The sequence below is a fragment of the Salvelinus namaycush genome, chromosome 10 (assembly GCF_016432855.1).
Source record: "Salvelinus namaycush isolate Seneca chromosome 10, SaNama_1.0, whole genome shotgun sequence".
NCBI classification, from domain to species: Eukaryota; Metazoa; Chordata; class Actinopteri; order Salmoniformes; family Salmonidae; genus Salvelinus; species Salvelinus namaycush.
Window position 1 is genome coordinate 18,266,957 of NC_052316.1, and position 25,150 is coordinate 18,292,106.

The 25,150-nt window shown below is 44.0% G+C and overlaps 1 protein-coding gene across 1 annotated transcript in view; it reads left to right on the forward strand.

The window, feature by feature from the left end:
* LOC120054791 (transducin-like enhancer protein 1) overlaps positions 1 to 25,150 on the forward strand; it is a 41,807-nt gene that overhangs the window by 4,084 nt on the left and 12,573 nt on the right. Inside the window, exons 2-4 of the mRNA XM_039002414.1 lie at positions 14,229 to 14,368; positions 22,286 to 22,349; positions 23,398 to 23,442. Of these exons, the coding sequence (XP_038858342.1) occupies positions 14,229 to 14,368; positions 22,286 to 22,349; positions 23,398 to 23,442 (249 nt within the window). The remainder of the gene's footprint in view (positions 1 to 14,228; positions 14,369 to 22,285; positions 22,350 to 23,397; positions 23,443 to 25,150) is intronic.

Consider the following 25,150-nt stretch of genomic DNA (forward strand, 5'->3'; position numbering starts at 1 on the left):
CTCCATCCATTCCCCCAACCCCATCCATCCAACATGTCTCCATCCATTCCCCCAACCCCATCCATCCAACATGTCTCCATCCATTCCCCCAACCCCATCCATCCAACATGTCTCCATCCATTCCCCCAACCCCATCCATCCAACATGTCTCCATCCATTCCCCCAACCCCATCCATCCAACATGTCTCCATCCATTCCCCCAACCCCATCCATCCAACATGTCTCCATCCATTCCCCCAACCCCATCCATCCAACATGTCTCCATCCATTCCCCCAACCCCATCCATCCAACATGTCTCCATCCATTCCCCCAACCCCATCCATCCAACATGTCTCCATCCATTCCCCCAACCCCATCCATCCAACATGTCTCCATCCATTCCCCAACCCCATCCATCCAACATGTCTCCATCCATTCCCCCAACCCCATCCATCCAACATGTCTCCATCCATTCCCCCAACCCCATCCATCCAACATGTCTCCATCCATTCCCCCAACCCCATCCATCCAACATGTCTCCATCCATTCCCCCAACCCCATCCATCCAACATGTCTCCATCCATTCTTACCCTCCCTAGCAACTAGGGTTGCTTGTCTGCCACACCTGCCCCTGTACTGTACTGAACTTTACTCTATTGTACTGAACTCTACTCTACTGTGCTTTACTGGGCTGTACTGTGAGTCCAGGCTTGTGAAACAAGTCTATGATCTGTAAAGATTTGGTCTTGTTTGGGGTTGGAGCTCATTACAATAATAACCAGTGTCAAATAATACCCAAACATGCAAAGGAGGATATTACATATTTCTACCTTTTGTGTACCTATTCAGGATGCATCACCATGACATTCAGAATGATGCATTTCTGTGTAGTACACATCAGGGACCAATGATGTCATTCTGTTACCGTCATTCTGTTACCATCATTCTGTTACCAGGTGTTAGTTAATTTCACTTACTGTAGTTCAATAACCAAAATAGTTTTTTTTTTTTTAACTCAGTGTCACATCGTAGCTGACATTTGAATGAGTTTCAAGAAAACTTGATCACATAAAACTAATGGAGATTTTACCAACATTCTTTTACCAAACTTAACATCGACACTGTTCTTTGAGTAAATGTGTTTTTATTAAAGGCTCATTGCAGCCATTTGTTATAACAATATCAAATCATTTCTGGGTAACAAATAAGTACCTATCTGGTAATAGTTTTGATACAAATGGTCAAAAATAAACAATAGCTTTTTGCACGTTTTTTTTTTTTTTTTAACCAAGAATTTTGCTAGGACTGTCTGGGAGTGGTCTGAGTGGGGAGGGGAAAACTAGCTGTTATTGCCAGATAGGTTTGGAACTCTTTGTTATTGGTCAATTGACCATTTATAAACTGGGTCGTTCGAGCCCTGAATGCTAATTAGCTGACAGCTGTGGTATATCAGACCGTATACCACAGTATGACAAAAACATTTATTTTTACTGCTCTAATTATGTTGGTAACCAGTTTATAATAGCAATAAGGCACCTGGGGGGATGTGATATATGGCCAATATACCACGGCTAAGGGCTGTGTCCAGGCACTCCGCGTTGCGTCGTGCTTAAAAACAGCCCTTAGCCATGGTATATTGGCCATATACCACATCTCCTTGGGTCTTATTGCTTAAATGTACCACCTGGTGATGTCACCAGGCAAGCCGAAACTCCCGCCCATACAAACCTGCTGTGTAGATTCTATTTCCAAACAGCAACTATCAGAAAATAAAATCACACTTTACAGTGTTGGTTTCATCAGCTGTTGTAAAATATTTAACAAAACACAGGAAAACAGAATTTTGACTGCACTGGGCCTTTTGTTTGGAATTTTTTTTGGGAAATATTTAAAAGTAGTCATTGTGTGTTGTATGGTTTGTTTAACTTTGCAATCTATGGTTTTACAAGTGAAATATTGAAGTCATTCTGTTATCGTGGAATTGCACTTCATAATCAGTCTTTATGTACATGTATCCCCCCCTCATCCTCTGAGGTCCAGTAAATATGCCAGCAGGCTCCTGGAGTTCTGTTGGCCCAGTCAGCAGATCCTCCTGCTCTCCCATCAGGCCCTGATTGATCTAGGACTCCCACTGGGCTGATTCTGGAAGGATCCGCTTCAGCAGGGCTGGGGAGGGAAGGGAAGGGCTGAGAGGAAAGGGCTGTGGAAAGCAGGGATGCAGGCAGAAGGACAGAGGGAGGGATGCCTTGCCCCCACAGACCCAGCGTGAGTGCGGCACTTCCTGTAACCCAGCTTGCTTTAGCTCTTTATTTCCAATGTTGTCCTTGAGAGGAGCTCAGCTATCGATTAGACGGCCGAGAGAGAGAGAGCAATGGAAAGGTTTCTGGGCTAGGTTTACACCAGTTCTGGAAGTGTGGAGTTTAAGTCTGGGCCATGGAAGGAACAAACAGGCTGTGGGTGGGCTACCTAATGAAGGAAGGCACCTACAGCAATTTACACAGCTGACAACCAAACTGTTCTGCAGCGCTAATGAACTATGACAGCAGGGAAATTTGAATAACGAGATTTCAGGAGGCGAGAGGGGGGGGGGAGAGAAGAAGAAAGATGTGTGGCGCTAATGAAACGGGTGCCTAGCAGCCCTCTCCTAACTGAGAGAAGAAGTGATAGAGATTACTGGGGCATTTCTCTCACTTACTCACTCACGTCCACAGCAGAGCAGAGATGCTGGAGGTTGGGGTCAATTGTGAGTGTGCGCGCTTATGTGTCACTGCCAGTGAGGTGCTTTAAAATGCAAATAACTGGTTTGTTGTTGACAATCATATTTGAATAATTTGATATGATGCTTGAACTTGAAACGCTTTCTGCGAGGACAATAAATTGCCATGTTTCACGGTTGTTATGTTTAGTCCCTAGGGGATGCTTGAGTGGTGGGGGGCGGAGGGAGGTGGAGGGCGGTGGGGGGCTGCTTCCCTGCTATGCTTCTCAGCTGGGGGACTGGGTTAGGTTAGGTCTTTCATGCCTTCCTTCCCACTACTGTGTCCCCAGAGACGGACAGACAGACAGGCAGGCAGTGGCCCAGCAGAATGGGAGCATGGTGGGTGTTTACTCGTAATGATCTGCTCTGTGGGAAAGCACAGTGTAATTAGCAGGCTGGTTCATTGGCTAGACTGGTTTACAGTTCCTCTGCTGTAGGAGAGTGGGTGGAAGACTGCTGTGCTTAATATAGGACAGACAGGAAGGCTTGCTTCTTTACTTCAGTCACCGTATGTGGAAACATAAGGTAGAATACTTATAATATAGTCAAGCTACTACCTGGCTACCTATGAGGCCAAGGTAATACTCCTAATTAATTACCCAAAATGGTCATTCTTTCAGCCACATTGTGTGTTTATTACCACATTTACATCCACAGTTTTTATGCACGTAAAGTCATACCGTATCACGCCGGCTGTGATGGAAACAGGAAGTTTCAGTACAATTTTACAAATGCCGACCGACAATTTGTTAGTTCGAAATGGTGGGATCTTTTTGTGTCGAACGAATTATGCGCTGGAAATGCCTTATAAATAAATATTGACATAATAACAGTGGTGGAAAAAGTACCCAATTGTCATACTTGAGTCATTTTCAATTAAGGTATCTTTACTTTTACTCAAGTGAAAATCACTCAGTAAAATACTACTTGAGTAAAAGTCTAAAAGTATTTTGTTTTAAATATACGTAAGTATCAAATGTAAATGTAATTGCTAAAATATACTTAAGTATCAAAAGTAAAAGTACAAATGTCAAATTCCTTATATTAAGCAATCCAGACGGCACCATTATTATATTTTTTTTTTTACTGATAGCCAGGGGCAAATCCAAACTAAGCATGTGTGTTTAATGAGTCCGCCAGATCAGAGGCTGTAGGGATGACCAGTGTGGTTCTCTTGATAAGTGTGTAAATTGGACCATTTTCCTATCTTGCTAAGCATTCAAAATGTAACGAGTACTTTTGGGTGTCAGGGAAAACTGTATGGAGTAAAAAATACACTACATTCCTAAAGAGAATAATGTATCTGATTTTAAGTACCTTGGCATCATACTTGATTCCAACCTCCTTTTAAAAAGCAGATGAAAAAGGTAACTCAAATAACCAAATTCAACCTAGCTAATTTCCAATTATTAACAAAATTGTTCGACTACAGAGGTAGCAAAACTGTAGCAATACTCCCCCACTTAACATACTGCTTGACTAGTTGGGCCCAAGTTTGCTGTACAACTTAAAACCCATTCAGTCTGTGTACAAACAGGCTCTCAAAGTGCTTGATAGGAAGCCCAATAGCCATCATCACTGTTACATCCTCAGAAAGATCTTGAATACACTGACGCATGTCTTGTATTCAAGATCCTAAAAGGCCTAGCTCCCCTCCACTTAGTACTTTTGTTAAACTGAAAACCCATGGCAGCAGTTCCACAAGGTCTGCCATGAGAGGTGACTGACTAAAGGTGCTTTTCCTTAAGGGAACTATAGAATCTGCTCTCTCTGTGAGAGCTTCCCATGTCTGGAACGCACTGCCATCACACACACACACAACTGCATCACCTATCACACCTTAACAAAAAACACAAAGACATGGCTAAAGGCCAATCAGACTTGTGAACATAATCCTTAGCTGTGTATTGCCGCTTTCCACGTCTGTTGTCTGTAGCTTGTGAGGTGTGGAAACACTTTGTTGCTTTTATGTATTTTGTTTTGTTGCTTTTTGTGCTATTGCTCTATCTACATGCTACGTGTTGCTTGTCCTATGTTGTTCTGTCTGCATGCTACGTATTGCTTGTCCTATGTTGCTCTGCATGTGCTCACTGCTCATTGGGACTGAGGTTGAAAATTAGCCAGCTGGCTAAAACCGGCACTTTTACTGAAACGTTGATTAATGTGCACTGTCCCTGTAAAAATAAACTAAAATCAACTCAAGTAAAAGTTTTCAAAAATATATAAATACCCCCCAAAAAACGACTTAAGTAGTACTTTAAAGTATTTTTACTTAAGTACTTTACAACACTGCATAATAACCATTATATCAAAGAAGAACTTGGAGTCATGCGACGACGTGTGTGGTCCTCCCATTACGACTCGGGAAACCATGCAGTTTATTTGGCTACATATGAAATAAGTTCTGAACTTCACAAGGTGGTGAAAGTGCAAAGTGATGCGCTTGATGCTCCTTTCCAATAAATATTGAGGGTTTTATTCTGATGACACGATGGTCGATGCTTGGCTGGCGTTTGAAAAATTAAAATAATCTTGCTCTTTTGTCCAAAATAATCTCATCATGTAGGCTATACCTGCACTGTATCTGTGAGCTGTTGGCTAGAGCGCACGTGCCAATAACAGAGTGGGCATATTCGCAATATAACTTAAAAATTTTTTGTGACAAACCCATCTGTAGAGTTAAATGCAATTTGACTTTATTCGGAACATGCTAATTTAACCGTAAAAGTAATTGTTTTATGTGCACTACCTCATCACGCACAGACTTCTATGCACAACAAGTCAATTTGATGAAAATACATCTCTGGTGGGATAATGTGCATATTTTATTTGTGCGGAATTAAGAATATTCGCATAAATCTGTCGCCAGTTGGTTGGAAACCTGTCTTATGTCAGACAGAAATCATGTGATATTTAGGAAAATAATGAGCGATCTGGCCTTTAAATTAGGGATGCACGATATATCGGTGAACATATCGGTATCGGGAGATATTAGCTAAAAAGGGCAACATCGGTATCAGCACGATGTCTAGTTTAATGCCGATGTGCAAAATCGATGTCAAAGCTGACGTGCATACCTAAATGACGTAATGACACCACGTAAAATTTTGCGCTATACGTGCAACACAACATTCCTAAACTAACCCACAATGTCTGCTGTGTGGATCGAGCAGTCAACAAGTCAAGCAGTCATTTGAAAGAGTAACAAAATTTCAGCGAGACAACTCAAAGGCGAAATCCATTAAAGCCAAGATAATGGAATTCATTACCCTTGACAATCAACCGTTCTCTGTCGTGGGGGATGTTGGCTTTCGCCGAATGGTCGAGCACCAGTACACACTACGAAGTGCTCTATTTTTCAGATGTTGCACTACCGGAGATACACAGTAATAGCGTCACTGCTATTAGCTTCATGACATGCATACTATGGAACGCCATTTGGGTCTTTGCGTGTCAAAGATACAATAGCACTGTCCAAGCTGTACAAAAAAGTCTGCAAACACCGGCCACGAACGATGTATTTACAATACTGCGTTGGTAATAAGGCATCATTTGTTCGACTGCAACTTCTGGGGTAGCTAGCTTTAGCTTGGTACCTAGCTAGCACCAATACTACCAGCTTGAAAACAATGACCAGTAAAAACTGCCGTCATTTTCATTATTCTTAGCAATGATTTGGAAATCCTTGTGAGTAAGTATTAGCTAGGTAGCCACTTGTTGTTCGCCTATTGAAATTGAACTTCAGTTCATGAAAATAAATAGCTAGCCAGCTACTTAACCCTGTTGCCCTAAGCTAACGTTATAAGGACAGGGTTATTTGTTGTGATGCTAGCCACAATAAGGATTAGGGACAATAGTGAAATTTGCGGTTTGCCTTCAAAATAAAAGTGTAATTGACAGTGATGCAAATGAAAACAAATAGTAGAATTCTGCCATACTTTTGTTTTGAAGGCTAACTGCAAAGTCCACTATTGTGGCTAATCGTTATTGTGGCTAGCTTCACATAGATGGGTCTGACCATTAATCAAATAAGAACTGTCTTATAAATTAGGGTTATTTTAGGTGATGACACCTGGCTATATAGTTAGCTAGCTAACTATAGCTACTGAAACAGATTAGTCGTTTTGCTATGTTTTTGGGGAAGAACATTGTTTGCATCCATGAGTTGGCTAGCTTTTTTTTATGACCAGCACTGTAGGTGCGCGAGACAACTTTACCAGCATCATAACATACGTATCGACGAATCGTTGTGACACATGAAATACGAGTGATAGAGTAATCAATGTGTAATAACTACGCAAAAAAATTATTGAACACGTTAAATTATTATGTGATTTGCAATCATAATCAGGTCCTGATTGGTCAACAAGATTATTTGACACGTCAAATAGTGTTAAATAGTTTTTTTTTTGACACGCAAATACTCAAATGGCGTTCCATAGAAATCCTGGTTGAGAATGAAACGACTGAAAAAATGAACAATGAAAAAGCACAGCAAGTAAGTGAAAGAAATAGGTTTTGATGATGGTAATGGGGACATGCGTAAATGCCAGCAAAATTTTGGTCAGTGTGATGTGTGTGTAACCTTTTATTTAACTAGGCAAGTCAGTTAAGAACAAATTCTTATTTACAATGACGGCCTACCCTTGCCAAACCTGGACGACGCTGGGCCAATTGTGCGCTGCCCAATGGGACTCCCAATCACGGCCGGATGTGGTACAGCCTGGATTCGAACCAGGGACTGTAGTGACGCCTCTTGCACTGAGATGCAGTGTCTTAGACCGCTGCATCCGTGTGTGTGTTAACTATTTAACTTTACCTGAATATTTAAAAGGCCGCTAAGATTCTGTTCTAAAATTTGGAGTCATTGCAAATCAATTTGTGCCACTTGTGTTGCCTACCTGGAGCTTGCGAATGGATTTAATAAATAGCCTGTAACCTCAGTTTGTTGTTGTTGTAGCCTTGTTATTGCACAATTATTAATGGGTATGTTTAGTTAATGAAACTGGAAGTTATCGATTGTGATCATGGTTACAGTTCTATCATATTGCAGATCAGCTGTTAGAATGCATTAGGTTGACAGTAACAGTCAGTCAGATTAGGCTACAGGTAAAAATAACTACTGGCTGTTGTTGACAAGCATGGGCCAATTCAGTTCATATCCATATTATTCATATTTGATTCAGTGATTGAAATTACGACCTCATCCTCGGTAGCCTATTCCAGCAGGCTATTGGGCAACAGAAGCACTGCTTACCGTGAAAATCGCATCGCTATTCATGTTGAATGTCAATTAGAACTAAGCAAGCTGCTGAATCGTTCATCTTACATCTTGCCTAGGCTACTGTGTGTAGGTTATCTGAAATTATATGTAGGCCTAAGGGGCTATAGGCTACCTGCATCTAGCTTACCAAACCATGGCAAAGTTGAATTACAATCATAAACCCAGTGTTTAGTCAGTAGGCCTAGCCTATGCCTATTGAAATAGCATGTCAATCTCCCAAACAGGCCATTTATAACAGGTTCTAGTCATAACTTTGGAACATAATAAAGGCACAGTTGCCAGAAAATAGTCTAACATTTGTTTGTTTTTTAAAGTTTAACAAGGGCAAATTATTTTCTTTTGTGACAATCAAATTTGTTTATTAGTCACATTTAGCTCGCAATAATAATAATTTTGATGGAACACCAAATTTCGCATCTTAGGTCGTTAAAGTCGAGGTTCCTTCTTAATTCGGTCGATAATGTTACAGAAAAAGGGTTTATTGGTTAATTGTGGCAACTCCTCTCTTGCTGCAATTTTTTTTGGGGGGGGGGCTAGTTTTAATGCCTTGTGGGTCGAGTTTGAGTAGTCAACCCTGCATGCAGGGAATGCCACACTTAGTTCCATAGTGTGTGTGTGTGTGTGTGTGTGTGTGTACCTCTGCGCATGTGTGTGCCTGCATGGCATTTTTTATTTCTCTGTGCATGTCTCCCTCACTATGTGCATCTGTGTACATGTGTGTTAGCACGTAGGCCTTTTTTAATAGCAGCCAGACTCTCTATATGAAGCATCGGTAGTTTGCAGCAGGCTGTGTTTGCTGCCCTGCCAGCCTAGCTCCAGTCCAGCGCAGTCCTTCCTGGCTGGGAATCATGTCAACCCGGATGGCCCTGTTGGGCTTCCTCCTGCCTATTTAAAGGCCCATTGTACACAATTTAGGCCTGATTTAGAGCCATTACGGTCCCGAGATGCCTCCACCTCCCCTCTCTTCCATTCCACTTCTTCACTCCTCTTTCCCACCACTCTACCTTTCCCAGCCTGGGCCTGATTTAATTACTACATTATTGATTGATTGATATAATTTATTTAAGTATCATACACCTACCATTGCCCAGCCCACATGGGTTTACAAGACACTACTGAACAAATTAACATTTAGCAAATTCTGCCCATACAATTGACTTAGTCCTTGCTGAGCTCGACCAGGGCAGATTACTAGGGGACTCAGGGGAAGGAGGTGGCTGATCAGATGGCAGCCTGACTCTGCCTATGGCCTCTTTACAGGGATGGTGCCCTTTAGTCTCTGGATCTGAACTGTACTGCTCTTCCTGGCAGGATAGAAAGCACATGGCTGTTTTTGAGCTCGGCACATTCCCTGCCTTCCTATAAGGACAAACGGGATCAGTTGGAGTAATCAGAGGGATTGTATTGTACTGGAGAATAAATGTAGAGTTGAAGAGATCTCTGTTTGCCTGCCTGCCTGGCTGGATTGGTGATTGAGTAATCCCATGGTGGCCAGGTCTACAGTGTGACCTCTGACATCACACACTAAACCAGAGCAGCTGACCAGCAAGGTAGAGGGGTCAGTCATCTGACTGACCGCTAATGAAGGGTCAGCTCTGCTCCGCAGCGCTCCACTCTTTCATGTTGTTGTTTCCATGAGGGGCCACAGGGGTCTGCTGCGTGCCTGCATGTATCTACTCTGACGTTGGCCTGAATCATAACAGGCCCTGTGCTTAGGAGCCCGAATGGCTGATGTTAGCAGAAGCCAAGGCAGAAGTTTCCTGTCTTAATACATTTCCCCCATCGCTGAACGTAACTACACTCAGCCTCGATCCCACACTCCCCATTTCTGTCTGAGGGAGGCTCTATGCACCTGTTCTTTGGAGCACGTACACACTGAGGTGAAAAGCAAAAAAAAAGGGAGAGTGGAAGATGGAGAGATAGAGAGGGAGAGAAGGGCAGTATTCTCCCTCCCTCTCCTCCTTCCACAAAATGGCCTTGGTGCTCTTGTTCCTGAGGCTCCTTTCTCTGGCCTGTGAAGAGTAATTGGGGGGTGTGTGCGTTTGCGAAAGTGAACGAGAGACTGCGTGTGTGTGTGTGTGTGTGTGTGTCCCTGCCTGTGCTATGAAAGGGAGGATCTGGCCAGCAGATTGAGTTGGATTGCAGGCAGGCAAGGGAGAGGAGCTCGTTAGAGGCTGAACAATGAGCAACCCCTTTCCTGAACCTCAGTGGACCAGCTCTGTTTTGTTCTCCCCACCAGGCTTAGCACTGCTCCTCTCCCCCCCCTCCCCCACAGACCTGGCCCCTCTCTGTCACTCTCGCACGCACGTACATGTACACTTATACAGTGGGGTCAGAAATTATTTACACAATTGTTAAAGATGAGCAAAAATTACTCAAATAAATAAGTCAAATACTGAGCTTTATTGTATGCACAGAAAATGGGGAAACTATTTATACTAATACAATTGCTCAGAGAGATTTTGTTTAACAAGTAATGTATTTTTTTTCTCAACGGTACAGGTCCAACATTTTAACACCTGTTTTCAATACCTCACCTTGTGAGGATAATCAAATGGCCACCGGACTATTACATTGACCCCCCTCCATTTGTTTTGTACACTGCTGCTACTCGCTGTTTATTATCTATGCATAGTCACTTCAACCCTACCTACATGTACCCCCGCACACTGAATCCATACCAGTACCCCCTGTATATAGCCTCGTTATTGTTACTTTATTTTTTAAATGTTATTTGGTAAATATTTTCTTAACTCTTCTTGAACTGCACTGTTGCTTAAGTACTTGTAAGTAAGCATTTCACGGTAAGGTCTACACTTGTTTTATTTGGCGCATGTGACAAATAAAGTTTGATTTGATAATGGCACTGAGCCTTTTTCTAAAATGTTTTATGAGATTGGAGAACACATTGGGAGAGATCTTAGACCATTCCTCTATACATTCTAGATCCTTGATATTCTTTGTCTGCGCTTATGGACTGCCCTCTTCAATTCAAACCACAGGTTTTAAATGGGGTTCAAGTCCGGAGACTGCATGTTGATTTTTGTGGTCAATTAACCATGTATTTGTGAATTTTGATGTTGGCTTGATGACATTAAAATGGAACACTTTGGCCACGCACACCGGTGGTGAGTTTTGTGTCGAAAGAAGGTGCATATGCAGGACATAAACCAATACCTACTGTAAAATATTGTTGGGGATCTTTGATGTTATGGGGCTATTTTGCTTCCACTGTTTCTGGGGCCCTTGTTAAGGTCAATGGCATGAACTTTGCCCAGTACCAGGATGTTTTAGCCAAGTGGCAACAAGTAGATGTTCCAGCAAGACAATTACCCCAAGTACACACTTGAACCCCACTAAAAACCTGTGGTTTAAATTGAAGGGGACAGTCCATAAGCGCTGACGAAGAATGTCAAACATCTGGAAAGATTCTGTATGGAGGAATGTTATCCAATCTCATAAAACATTTTAGAAAAAGGTTCAGTGTTATCCTCACAAGGTGAGGTATTGAAAACGGAGGTGTCAATAATTTTGACCCCTACCTTTTTTTGAGAAAAAAATTCTTACTTACTAAACAATCTTTCTCTGAGCAATTTGTAATAGCATAACATAATATAATTTTATATTCACCTTTATCAAAGGTGTCAATTTCGGACCCCACTGTGTGCATGTACACTGAGTGTACAAAACATTAGGAACACCTCTTCCATGACAGACTGACCAGGTGAAAGCTATGCTCCCTTTTAGATGTAACTTGTTAAATCCACTTCAATCAGTGTAGATGAAGGGGAGGAGACAGGTTAAAGAAGGATTTTTAAGCCTCGAGACAATTGAGCCATGGATTGTTTGTGGGCCAATCCGAGGGTAAATGGGCAAGACAAAAGATGTGTGCCTTTATGTGAGGAATTGTAGTAGGTGCCAGGCGCATCGATTTGAGTGTCAAGAACTGCAACGCTGCTGGGTTGTTCACACTCAACAGTTTCCCATGTGTATCAAGAATAGTCCACCACCTAAAGGACATCCAGCCAACTTGACACAACTGTGGGAAGCATTGGAGTTTGAGGCTGTTCTGAAGGCAAAAGGGGGTGCAACTCAATATTTGGAAGATGTTCATGTACACTACCCTTCAAAAGTTTTGGGTCACTTAGAAATGTCCTTGTTTTTTTAAAGAAATGCAAAAAAAAATGTCCATTTAAAATACAATCAAATTGATCAGAAATGCAGTGTAGACATTGTTAATGTTGTAAATGACTATTGTAGCTGGATTAAAAAAATGTTTTTTGGAATATCTACATAGGCGTACAAAGGCCCATTATCAGCAACCATCACTCCTGTGTTCCAATGGTACGTTGTTAGCTAATCCAAGTTTATCATTTTAAAAGGCTAATTGATCATTTGAAAACCCTTTTGCAATTATGTTAGCACAGTTGAAAACTGTTGTCCTGATTTAAAGAAGCAATCAAACTGGCCTTCTTTAGACTAGCTGAGTATCTGGAGCTCAAAATGGCCAGAAACAAATAACTTTCTTCTGAAACTTGTCAGTCTATTCTTGTTCTGAGAAATTAAGGCTATTCCATGCGAGAAACTGAAGATCTCGTACAACCATGTGTACTACTCCCTTCACAGAACAGCGCAAACTGGCCCTAACCAGAATAGAAAGAGGAGTGGGAGGCAGCTTCATGAAATAGTACCCGCAAAACACCAGTCTCAACGTCAACAGTGAAGAGGCGACTCCGGGATGCTGGCCTTCTAGGCAGAGTTGCAAAGAAAAATCCATATCTCAGACTGGCAAATAAAAAGAAAGGATTAAGATGGGCAAAAGAACACAGACACTGGACAGAGGAACTCTGCCTAGAAGGCCAGCATCCCGGAGTCGCCTCTTCACTGTTGACATTGAGACTGGTGTTTTGCGGGTACTATTTAATGAAGCTGCCAGTTGAGGACTTGTGAGGTGTCTGTTTCTCAAACTAGACACTCTAATGTACTTGTCCTCTTGCTCAGTTGTGCACCGGGGCCTCCCTCCTTTCTATTCTGGTTAGAGCCAGTTCGCGCTGTTCTGTGAAGTTTATGTAGACATGGACACACTCAGTGTCTCATGCTAACATGCATACCTGTATGCTTTTAGTGGTGCTGTACAGGTCCACACTGCAATCACATGCAGGACCCAGTGCTGAATACATTCAGCATGTCCTCTCTCTCGACCTCTCCCTTCCCCAGTTATCCTTCTCCACCAGGGAATCCAGCAGAATTAACAAGCCTTGTACTTCATTTGACTAATGTCTAATGCTTCTGCATAGGGCACACGAGTGGAGCTAACCCACTCAAATCTTTCCTATACACACAAACACACACACATTGCCTCTCCTCTGTCCTCATCTGTAGCTTTAGCATCAGGGCAGTGGGGTGGGCCTCCATTGACAGAGAACCAGAGAGACAGACAGACAGCCGCTAGCCCAGCGGTCAGGCCCTTTGTCTGGCTGTCCTGCAGCATTACCCCTTAGGCCCTGCTAACTAATTGCTCAAAGTCCCGCAGAGAGGGACCAGAGAGGAGGGCCAGGCTGTTGTGGGTACCACCCATGTGCTCTGATGGGGTGTCCCCTATTCTCCCACTGTCTTTTCCTTCCTTTCTTCCAACCCAGACTTAAACATTAAACAAGTGTCTTAATTTGGTCAAGAGCCCCTTGTTCCCCTCTCCCTCCTGGTGTCCCTCACATATCTGGCCCTGACACTTTTTTTTTTTGTCACATCACAATGGTTCTTGACTCCCCTGGTTTCCGTACAGTCTCGCCCTCATCTTCCCTCCCCTCTCTGTGTGCACACACCCGCCATACACACATACCACACACGCCTCTGTGTCTTTCAGCTCTGTCCTTCAGCTTCAGCTCACTCATCATGGCTCTCCAACTCACTCCCACTGTTCCCCATACAATCACATCTCTCATAGGACCCCCCCCCCCCTCCCCCCCACACACACACACACAATTATTGTTTGGCACTCATCTGGTATTTGATTCATACATGAAGGATGTTGACCTAACTTGGAATGTAAACATGCAGTGATAAAATGGGTATGCGTATACCATTTCTGAGAATCTGAGAACATTGCCAAATCACTGCAAAATATATTAAGTATATAGTGGGTGTTGTCTGAAACATTTTCACACTTTTTACAATTATATGCTCACAGTGCTTATTCTTTTTCTGCACAGGCACCTCTCCAGCCACCCCCTGGGTCCTCGGCGTCGGCAGCTGCAGCTTCGGGAACCCCCCAGGCCCTGAAGCTCACATACCCAGAGACCCTGGACCGCATCAAGGAGGAGTTCCAGTTCCTCCAGACGCAGTACCACAGGTACCTAACCTCCCCTAGTAACCAAAAACACTGCAGCCTTTTCTCTCTCTCTCTGTCTGTCTGTCTGTGTGCTAGCTTACAGCTTATGTAGCTTACAGGGGCCACCAGTGGTTGGAGAACCGCTTAACATCTTATTAGGCTTCCATGACAAGAAGCGAAAGTGGGTTGGTTATATACTAGATCTGTTCTAGAATGCCCACAGACCTCAACCTCAGCTTTTTCTAAGGGGGAGGAAGAAGGAGATGTGAGAGAGACAGCAAAGTACATTGGAGAAAGGGGGCCAGGGAAAGGAAACAGAAGGAACCACAACAATGGATGGAGGCTCATAGGCTTTCTTCATCCTTTAGTTTGTAGATGAAATGGAACATGAGTCTTTCTACGTGTTTATGGGTTTCAATGCTTTGCAAGTTTTCTTGGCGTAGTTTGCTGGGCGTTGGGGGGGGCTGGTGCTCTGTTGTTGGGGGAAGGAGTTTCAGAAGACTGAGACTTCACAACAATACAAAAATGTGTGTCTATCAGTGTGTGTTTGATGTATGTCTCTGTATCTGTGTGTTTGATGTGTGCTCTGATGTTGAGGAATGTAGCCAGAGAAGGCCTGAATAGCTTTGACTGTGGGACTCTAGCTGGCTGTTGCGTCTCAGCCTGACTCCCAGCCAGCTCTGCTCTACCTCCCTCTGTTCTCTTGGCATACCTTCACACAGTCCCCCACTTTGATTCGACCAGCCAGAATTGGCTATTCTACCCCCTCCCCCAGCTAACTCCTATTGTATGGCCCCCTTTCCTCCTCCCCTCCAGCTCAAAGGCTCGCCATACAAACAGCAGGCCAGCGTTTAAACGGGCCTGGCTGATTCCAGACATACCTCTGGATCGCACTACAAGCGTCACTGCTGGCACTCAGCAGCCGGCCCAATCACAGTATCACACCACAGTCCAACAACCGTCTCCGAGCCAGAACACTGGCCTGGTCAGGCAGCAGCCCTGTTTCTCGTAGCACCACTCTCCCTGCACCTGTCATAAAACATCTGAAGCATTAATAACGCATAATATTATTTGGCAACAACCACGCTTGCTTGATTAACACTGAATCCATTATCTTCCAACTAATATATTGCATTCTGTGGCAGATTCTACTATAGCGTTCTATGGCAGCGAGCCACATGCAAATGGTTATGCAAAGCATGTTTAGGTAAGACACCAGTCTATTGGGTTAGGGGTGACCTGCTTAGCCTCCCTCAGCAGACACAGGCAAGCTGCAGGTCTCTCCCCACAGAGGATCTCATCAACACACTCTCCTCTATATTACAGTCCTATTACTGACAGACTAATCAGACTTACTCTGGGTAAAACACATGGTGTGCACACAGACACACACAGAGACAGACAAGCTAAACGCAGCCTGACACACAGATCTGGGCTAGAAATAGCAGGGCTTCGGTTAGTATTTTGGACCTATTGATCGTGGCTGGAGCCTGATTGCTGTTGCTAAAATGGATTAGGAGGCAGGAAAGAGACGGAGGTAAAGGGATTAGGAATGATGAGCTGTGTGTGTGTTTGCATGTCTCTCTCTGTCTTTGTGATTATGTGTGTGTCTGCGCGTGTATCTCTTTCTGTGTGTGTGTGATACTAGATATGTGGACCTTTTATAGAAGAGGAATATATTAATTAAACAGCTAGATGGGTGGGTCACCTATTGTACAGCTGTCACATTACTACATGAAGTATACTTGTTTGTGCCTGCCAAGTTAGTTGTGGGTGGGTGGGTGCACTGTGTGTGTTCTGCAGCTGCTCTTTAAACAACCTCTAATCAGCAGACTGGAGGGAGACAGTGAGAAGCTGCTGAAATATGAAGCTCTTATTACAGTAGGTCTCTCTACACACACACACACTGGTCGTTGTGACTGGGGAGTGTGTGACACAGAAACAGTTTCCATATGAACAGCAGCATTGGCCCACATGTAGCCTAGTAAGTGTGTTGTTTTGTATTGAGGTCTGGAGTGAAGGAGAGGCTCTCAGAATGTTAACATGCTGCCACTCAGGGAACACTCAAGAGCACACACTCCTCTCTACTGCTCTGCAAGTATTGCACTGTTTGATACCAGGACTGTGCTCAAAACAACAATGTGTTTGTGTAACCGACTGTGTTGAGCAGATGGAACATTGGGTTTGTCAGTGGCGGTCGGTGCTGATTAAGATTAGGGAGGACAATTTTTTTTTATGAGCATTTTTTTCTATCACAACATATTGGATGACTGTCGTTCATATTCCATTCACCCAGTTCAATGTAACATTGATAGGTTTAGACTACTAAATTATACGAGAATTTGCCATTTACCCATCATGAAGTTGCTACAACCTAGCCCACAAATTAACATTTATAATGTAGGCGCACAGGTCGAGAGACAAATTGGAGTAATCAAGGTGACAGACAGTGATGCATTCAATACCACCTTGCACACTCTTGCCTGCATCTAGCTGATCTGATTTTCCCAAAGCATCTTAAGGCTAAGGTCATCTTAGAACCATAGGATCCTAACGATGAACTTAACATTGGTAAACTGGGCCCTGGGGTGATTTTGTCCAAACAGTTCTGTTTTGAAACTAAAAATAGTTTCTATTGGACATATTCCGGTAGGTCCCCCCGTTTCGTTCAGTTTCCTTCAGTTTAAGAAACGTTTAGCAACAATCGGCGGAATGAATACACCCCTGATCACCCGCACACACAGTACACTTTCATAGCAGCCACATACAGCATCATCACTTTGCTCATTGTATAATTCCTTCTAGCATCTATGCGCTCTCCCCCTCTCACCTTTTCCCTTCGCTTGTGGACTTCAGTTCACGACACAATTGTCTGTGACCAGGTGCAAAATCCTCTCAAAAGCCAAACCTTCATACCATTACTGCTGACCGTTACACCGCCTACATCATTGTCACCATATTAACATTATACCGGTAGTCAACAAACTAGAACTAACGTGTTAGTAAACATCCGATCCATGTGTATCATCACAGCAAGCAGTTTAGCAGTTAAAATTCTGTAGTTTTAAGAAATTACCTGGTTTTCCCTAAAACTCCCACAATCAGAAGGGAATAAACAGGAAATCGGGACTCCTACAACCAGGATTTCTGGGAAACCAGTTCTTTTATTGAAAGTTCCTGGAATTTTGCAACCCTAGTGACTGAGCATGTGTTGGTGGGGTGGTTACTGGTTGGTGCTTAAATTAGCTTTAATGCGGGTGTGGGTCTGTGGGCATGTAGTCATAAAAGGACTGAGTCTTTACAGTAAACTAGCCGTGTGTGTGTACGTACACACACACGCAACCTTTACTGTAAACTCACACATGCTGGTTAGTACAGAGAACAAGGAGGGGTCTGTTTGGGGTTACCATGCTATTGTGTGTCTAAATTGCAGCTTTGGGCCTCTTCTCACTACAAGAGATTGCCCAGAGATTCTGAGGAAAATAGCCTTGTGTAGACCTTTTATTGTAATGTAAACTTGAGAACTTGTCTCGACTGCTACCTGCAGAGGTCATGCACCACACTCCTGACAATTGCCCCCCTGCAAGCAGGGCAGTGTAAACAGAATTGAGCTAAGTTAGTATGTGAGGAGGATGCAGATATTTATTTTTGTTTGCTACCTAGCGCTGTATAATATGAATGACACTGTATGATAACGTTACTGTACTTTTATATTTGTTTTAGAGCGGTAAATATTAATTTTTTACAATGCTAAAGTTAGCTACTTGATGAAGCAAATGTCGTTGGCCAACGTTATTTAGCTAGCAGCTGTGCCACTTTGGCTGTGTTACTGTCTTGCAGCTAAATGAATGAGTGCATGGACAAGAAAACAAATGTCTGTTACCTGCTTGTGAATTGTTGCATTATTCAAGAGTGTATTATGGTTTTGTTGCATTAATCAAGAGTAATATGGTAGATGCATGAAAAATTGCTCACATAAGCTAGCTAGTTTGCATATTTATGGCTAACTAACTGTGATATTTACGGTACATCAGAACTGTGAACCCTCTCTCGGCATGGACATTCTATTGCAAATGTAAATTGAAAAGTTTATGTACATATCATGTCAATTACATTTTGTCCCGATGCCCCTCTTCCAACTTTCGTCAATCTGAATAAGCTCTTGTTTAGTGCATGTTCGCTCACACCGAGATGATGAAAGTCTAGTGGTTCGCTGGTGTGTCATTTGTGTGTGAGCGCAGAGACGGCGGAACAATTTTGACAGGGCGTGCGAAAAATAAAAAGTTTAAGCATCATTTTAGATATTTTTTCTGTTTATAATTTCCGACATTTGGTAGGCTATTTGTTAGTCAACGTGTCTATAATTAGATAGGCCTACATCCAGCTTCTCTTCTGTCTAAAACAGGGGTCCTCAAACGTTTTCACTCAGGGCCCCCTTCCAGCATTGGGAACCCCCCCCCCCCCCCACCCCCTCTTAAATCCTGCAATTCTACACATTTTACTATTGTCTTGTGTGTTCATGTGATATTTTAGTGACTCAAACGTTACAACAAAATCAATGCGCTAAAAAACCTAGCTAAAAAAACGTTAGCTGACACGTGCTAGTTGATTAGGCCATTTCTGAGCTATAAATAGCTCTCTAATGTATGCAATGACTGACATGAGGAGAGGAACTGATGACGCACTACCCAATTTCGAAACTGCACCATGTGCATTCTACTAGAGTAAACAACTTTCCACTTTCAGGAGTGGACTGCAATGGGGAAAGACTACCTGGGCTCGTCCAATAAGAAACGCTCATTTTCATTCTCCATTGCAAGACGTTTTGACACGTGCCATTGCATGGCCTAATTAACACCATGCAGGTGTGTGGGTAGAGGGTTGTGAGAAGGAGAGGTAGCGCAGATGTAGCATCGTCATTAGTCACCTGCTACTATAGCTCTGTCACCCTGTGGAGCCAGCCATACAATGTATTCTGCAATACACTAGTGTGTGTGCTTGTGAGGGAGGGAGTGTGTGTGCAGTGAACATACATGCCTCTGTGTAATCGTGTGTGCGTGGGGTAATGGTGCTCTGCCGACAGAGCTGTCTGAGTGATGGCAGGCTGCAGATTTGTAGCGCATTCCGACGATCATCTTATCTGCTGTCACGGAGAGGAGGAGAGCAGAGGGGACGCTGCTGCATAGCAGGCTCCCATCTCTCGCGCTCTCTCTCTTCCTATCGCGCTCGTTCTTGCTCACTCGCCCGTGCTCTCACTCGTTCTCCCCCTGTCGCTCGTTCTCCCACGGTCTCTCTTTCTCTCCCTGCCATCTGTGACAGCTGTACAGAACTTATCCAAAGGTTTTTGACTTATCAAACACGGCAGAAAGCTAACACTATATGATCCCCAGTGTCCTGATTTTAATTCAATCACTTACTTAGATAACTAGCAAGTTAAATTTAGGGGTCGTGTTAATGCAACATTCTGTGTGTTTCACGCAGAAAAAAATGTTGATAAATACACACATCTATGTAAAATGCTTCTTATTATAATTTCTACTCAGCATCAGACTACTTTTATGCTGTAGTTGCACTTCTCCACTAGGATGAGAATTCATGAATGGGAATTCTATCAGCAGACAGCGCTCTGACTGGTGTGTAGCCTACTTTTCTCTGGTTAAATGCAAGATTAACTAAGCAAAACATTAGGAAATGTAGCTGGCTACATTCTTTATGATAAACATAAGCAATATGATGGCCATGCATCGTTTTTGCAAAAAAATCCTTGCTTTTTTGTGTGGCTGCCAGCCAAATAGCGTTGCACTTCTGTTGTCATCTGATGAAAAGGACACTATACTGAACAAAAATATAAATGCAACATGTGAAGTGTTGGTCCCATGTTTCATGAGATGAAATAAAAGGCCACTCTAAAATGTGCTGTTTTGTCACACAACACAATGCCACAGATGTTTCATGTTTTGAGGGAGCTGAACTCACCTGCTCTGCTTTCTGCTGTCGTGCTATTTACAAACAGACGTGACTGGCTCACCTGTTCTGGGGAACTATCATACGCTTCATAATGTAAGATAATGTGACCGGTGAAATTAAGAACGTGATATGCTTTATATCCTTATGTATTGCAGGTATTTACTTAAAAAGTAGCAAAAATATTAACATTTATAGAAAAACTTCAAAGAAATATGATTGACGGTATCGAAAAACCATCCTGTGACTTTCTAAATACCCCGGTATACCGCCCAAGCCTAGTGTTTGTATGTATCGTGTACCACACACGTGAGGAAAGTCACCCTTCTGAGATGCCCAGGTCTAGGTGAACAGATACAGATAGAATTGTCACTTCTCAGAAATCCTGCTATAGGTGACTTCTGCAGAGCGGCAATTCCACTGTAACAAAATCTATCAGGGGAATAAATGTAATCCCCCGAGCTTTCTGCCATCCTCCCTCCCTCCATCTCCTCCCCCTCCTGTCTCCCCCCCCCTCCCTCCCTGGCGGTGATAAATGAGTCAATTATGGGCGGCAGCGCGGGCCTTCTGAAGGGGAGCGGATGTGCTGTTATTACCTGTTGCAGCCTGGTAATGTTGCAGTATTAATCATATTCTAATTTCCCAGGCCCTCGTAGCTCTCCTCCGCATAAATCTGCCGCACGCAAACAAGTCAGCAGCGTGCCCGCCGGGGTGAAATACAGCCCAGGGGATAGGTGGAGAGGAGAACGGAAATGGGGGGGGGGGTTGTGTGAGTAAAGGACACGGGAGGGAGCTGTTGGCTGACTGGCTAGTTCCTTAAAGGAAAAATCCACCCAAAACCACTAATTCATATAATTTATGATGTTAAATAACACTCATGTGAGAACGATATCTTTTGTGAACAAATGTTTAATTTTGTCATTATAATAAGGTTGGTAGCAACATGTGGAAATGTATTACAGTTCAAGTTGTCTAAAAATAAACACAATGCAATGCTCTATGGCTGGCTTGCTAGCTAGCAAATGTAGCTACACACAATAATACCGAAGTCAATATCAGCATATGAAGTAGCTAGTTAGCTGTATAATCGCCTAAAAAAAACTGCACTATCAATTTAGGAGTCTGCAATCTCAGCATGTTCAACCTGCAGATCAAGTCTGACATTCGCAACGGCACCATGCAATGCAGCCTGGACTGAAAAGGCAGACAAATAAGAGAAAGGTGATGGACCCTCAGTTAAATTACACATTTCTCAAGGTCGGAATATTGCAAAAATATGGTCAATGGCTTTCACAATCTCCTATTAAATTCCAGTGTAGTGAGCGGCTGAATTTCTGCCTGCTTGAATGGCAATAGCTCTGATAAACATGAATTGACTCTGGGAATCGATGGAACATCATGCAGAGATGCACAAAAACAATAACATTCAAAATGGGTGAATCTTTTCTTTTTAATGGAGGGCTGTGTGCGTGCTGGGCTCAGGATCCCTGGGTTGCCTTGGTGCGGCATGGTCACAGGGTGACTTGGCAGGGACATACGGAGGGAGGAAGGGTCAGACAAAGGGACGGAGAGAGGGAGGAGGGGACTGATAGAAAGAATGAGGGAGGGAGATTGGAAGGGGGAGAGCGGAGGGATCGGGAGGGAGGGAGAGGCGCGTCGCGTACCCTGCCCTTCTATGACACCTTGGTCCTGGCTTGCCTGGTCTGTTCTGGCTTGGTGTCGAGCGCCAAGCGTGAGTCATCTATTCCTGGTGTGCTCTGAAGTGATAATGTCCTGTCACCAGCCCAATCCTATCTTTGCTGGGACAAATCTAGCTGCAGGTGTCTGCACTGCCTACTAAATATGGACCTGTGTTAATGTTAATATATTTCAGGCTCTGTCTATCGGGCAACTTTTTAGATGTACTGTATGTATCCGAAGAAATAGAACAGTATTATGATAGAGTTTCTACCCTTTTCTAAATCTTTCCTACAGCCTGAAGATGGAGTGTGAGAAACTGGCCACAGAGAAGACTGAGATCCAGAGACACTACGTCATGGTGAGACCCGCAAGAACACATGCACACACTCCCCATCCACAACCTTGGGTTTTCTAACGAACACCATGCTGATGGTTAATTTCTGCAGGAGAAGAGTTGAGATCCATTGTGTAGCTTTCCCAGACGGAGCAGACAGACAAGACAACTCTCTCTCTGGTAACACACAGACAGCTGTCTGTCTGTCTGTCTGTTGACTACACTGTACCACTCATGCCAGCATCTGGCAAGGGATTACACATCACACCCACTGGAAACCACATGGACCACAGACGTATGCAAGCACACACACAGCACAGCACATATTACGTTGTGTGTATGTTTGAAGTGTGCGTGTGTTGTCTCCAGCTCTGATATGGGTAATCCTCCACATTCCTGGCGGTGTTCATACGAGGCTGTGATCAGAGAGCGCCCTAACCACAGCTGACTGTGTGTTGCCCAGTGCCCACTGTGGCAAAAGAAGCTATGTGGCAGTCTGGCACAGCCCCGGCGCTTGGCATACATCTCCACCCATTTCTCTCTTCTTTTTAGCTCAGAATTTTGGAGTCTGCAAGTCGCCTAGCAACAGCTCTGAATCTTGGCACACCGGCAGAACACAACAGCCAGCCGTCAGGAAGGGCCCTTTTATTGAACACACACACTTCTGCAGAATATGGAGGGATGGAGTCCACTGCTCCATCAAAAAGCTCTCAACGCTGCCATTTCTTTATTTCTTCTACCTAGCTGTCAACCCCCTCACTTTTTACTCCTTAACCAACCTTGCTGAAAATGACATGTCAGAATGTCACACTACAACGTCAGTTTTTAAAATGACTTCAGCTCTGCCCGACAACGATTTTCCATCCTTGCTCTGAACCGAGTGATTGACACCACCACCATCTCTGTGCTCACATACCAGGTTGGCATAGCCCAGAGCTGAGGTCATTAAATAAATTAATAAAACCAAGCAAATCGACTCGCCCACTCATCCAGCATTGAAAGGTACTTTTTTTTATTGTAGATCTGCATATATGCAAATGTACAACCATCAATTTCCGTCTCTCTTTTACAGTATTACGAGATGTCCTACGGCCTTAATATTGAAATGCACAAACAGGTGAGTCTAACCTCCCTCTCTAGTCGACCTGCGACTAGATGAGTAATGTATGTATGCTATGCTTCTGGGAGAATCTAGTGAACTGGCCTCCAGCATAACATGCTAACCCGCCCATGATGGACCCATGGCACTATGCTGCTGTTGCATTAATAGGATTTGCAAACCGAATTCCTTTTTCTAGACAGACAAGGCGAGACGAGAGGAGAGATGTGCCCTTCCTTCCCAAAGCAGCCGGAACATCCTCTTCTCTCCCCTCATAAATCCTGTCTATTACCACTACTGACTTCACCCTCCTCCTCCCTCTATCCCTCCCTCTATCCCTTTATCTCTTTCTCTATAACCTCCTCTGTCTCTTTATCCTTATATCCCATAGTCTAATTTCTATATAACCCCCTCTCCTTTTCTCTCCATTTCTCACCTTCTTTCTATCATAACCCCCCCCCCCCCCCCCCCCCCGCGCCTCTGTCTTTCCTTGACACCCCATCCCGTCTCCCCCTCTTCCTCTCTCTCTCCTGCAGACATATAGTCCATGCTGAATTTCACTTTAAATCAGGTCACTGCCTTCAGAGCGTCTGCTCTCTCCCTTCGTTTTGCCATCTCAATCGCTCTGCTTTTGACAAGCCACACGAATCACCCTGCCCTCCTCCTTCCTTCTCTCTGTCTCTTTCTCTCTCTCACTCCCCTATCCTCCTCCTTCCTTCTCTCTGTCTCTTTCTCTCTCTCACTCCCCCATCCTCCTCCTTCCTTCTCTCTGTCTCTTTCTCTCTCTCACTCCCCCATCCTCCTCCTTGTGCATCCTGCCTCATTGGCTTTCATTTCCTCAACGGCACAAGAGCCTCCCCGCCTCCTTCTCCCCTCCCCCTTCTTTTCATTTCCCTCTCCCATTTTGTACTCCCCTATTTATGCTCTTTCCCTTGCGCTCACTTGCTCACGGTCTCTCGTTTTTTTTGCTTTCTCCCTCACCCACCACGTGCACTTCTCTCCGATCTCCCTGGCTCCCGCTCTCTTGAAGATGTCATTTAGTAGTTGGCGTTCTCTAACAAGAAATCATTGTGTTTCCCTGGTGAGGGTGCTGATGGATTTATGGAGGCAAGTGCTGAAGGGTGGGGGTGGCAGAGGAGAGGAGAGGGGGGGGGGTCTGTACTGCCTGTCTGCAGAATAAGGGAAGAGGATGAGGGTTGAATGGGGGGTGAGATGAGCAGAGGCAAGAGGAAGAAGGGAGAGGAGGAAGAGTGTGAAAGAGGAGGGGGGGTGGGAGTTTACCACAGCGTCAATAAATCAGTTGGTAGGGAATGGTGTGGGGCTGTGTCGCCTGGCCCGGTCGAGAGAAGAGGGAGACGGTACAGCAGAGGCTAGCTGTCAGCAGGAAAATGGCCCCCGGTCATAATGATGTTGTCATCATGATCTCTGCATGCATATCATTACTCTGTGTGTGTGTGTGGGGTGGGAGGGGGGGGGGGGGGGGGGGGGGGAGAGAGACAGTATGGTTCTGATACAGCACATGGCAGATTACTTCACTAATGGTAGTGAGAGAAGGAGATGGAGGGAGGAAGAGCTGGCAGACTAAGCCCATTGACCCCCAGCAGGTAGCCACGCACACTCTGGGATGGGTGGTCACATTCGATACTGGCCATGAATATTTTACCCGGGCTTCTTGGCAGTGTTTGGATTTGCATGGACCAAATGTGAGGAGCTGAAATATTTACAA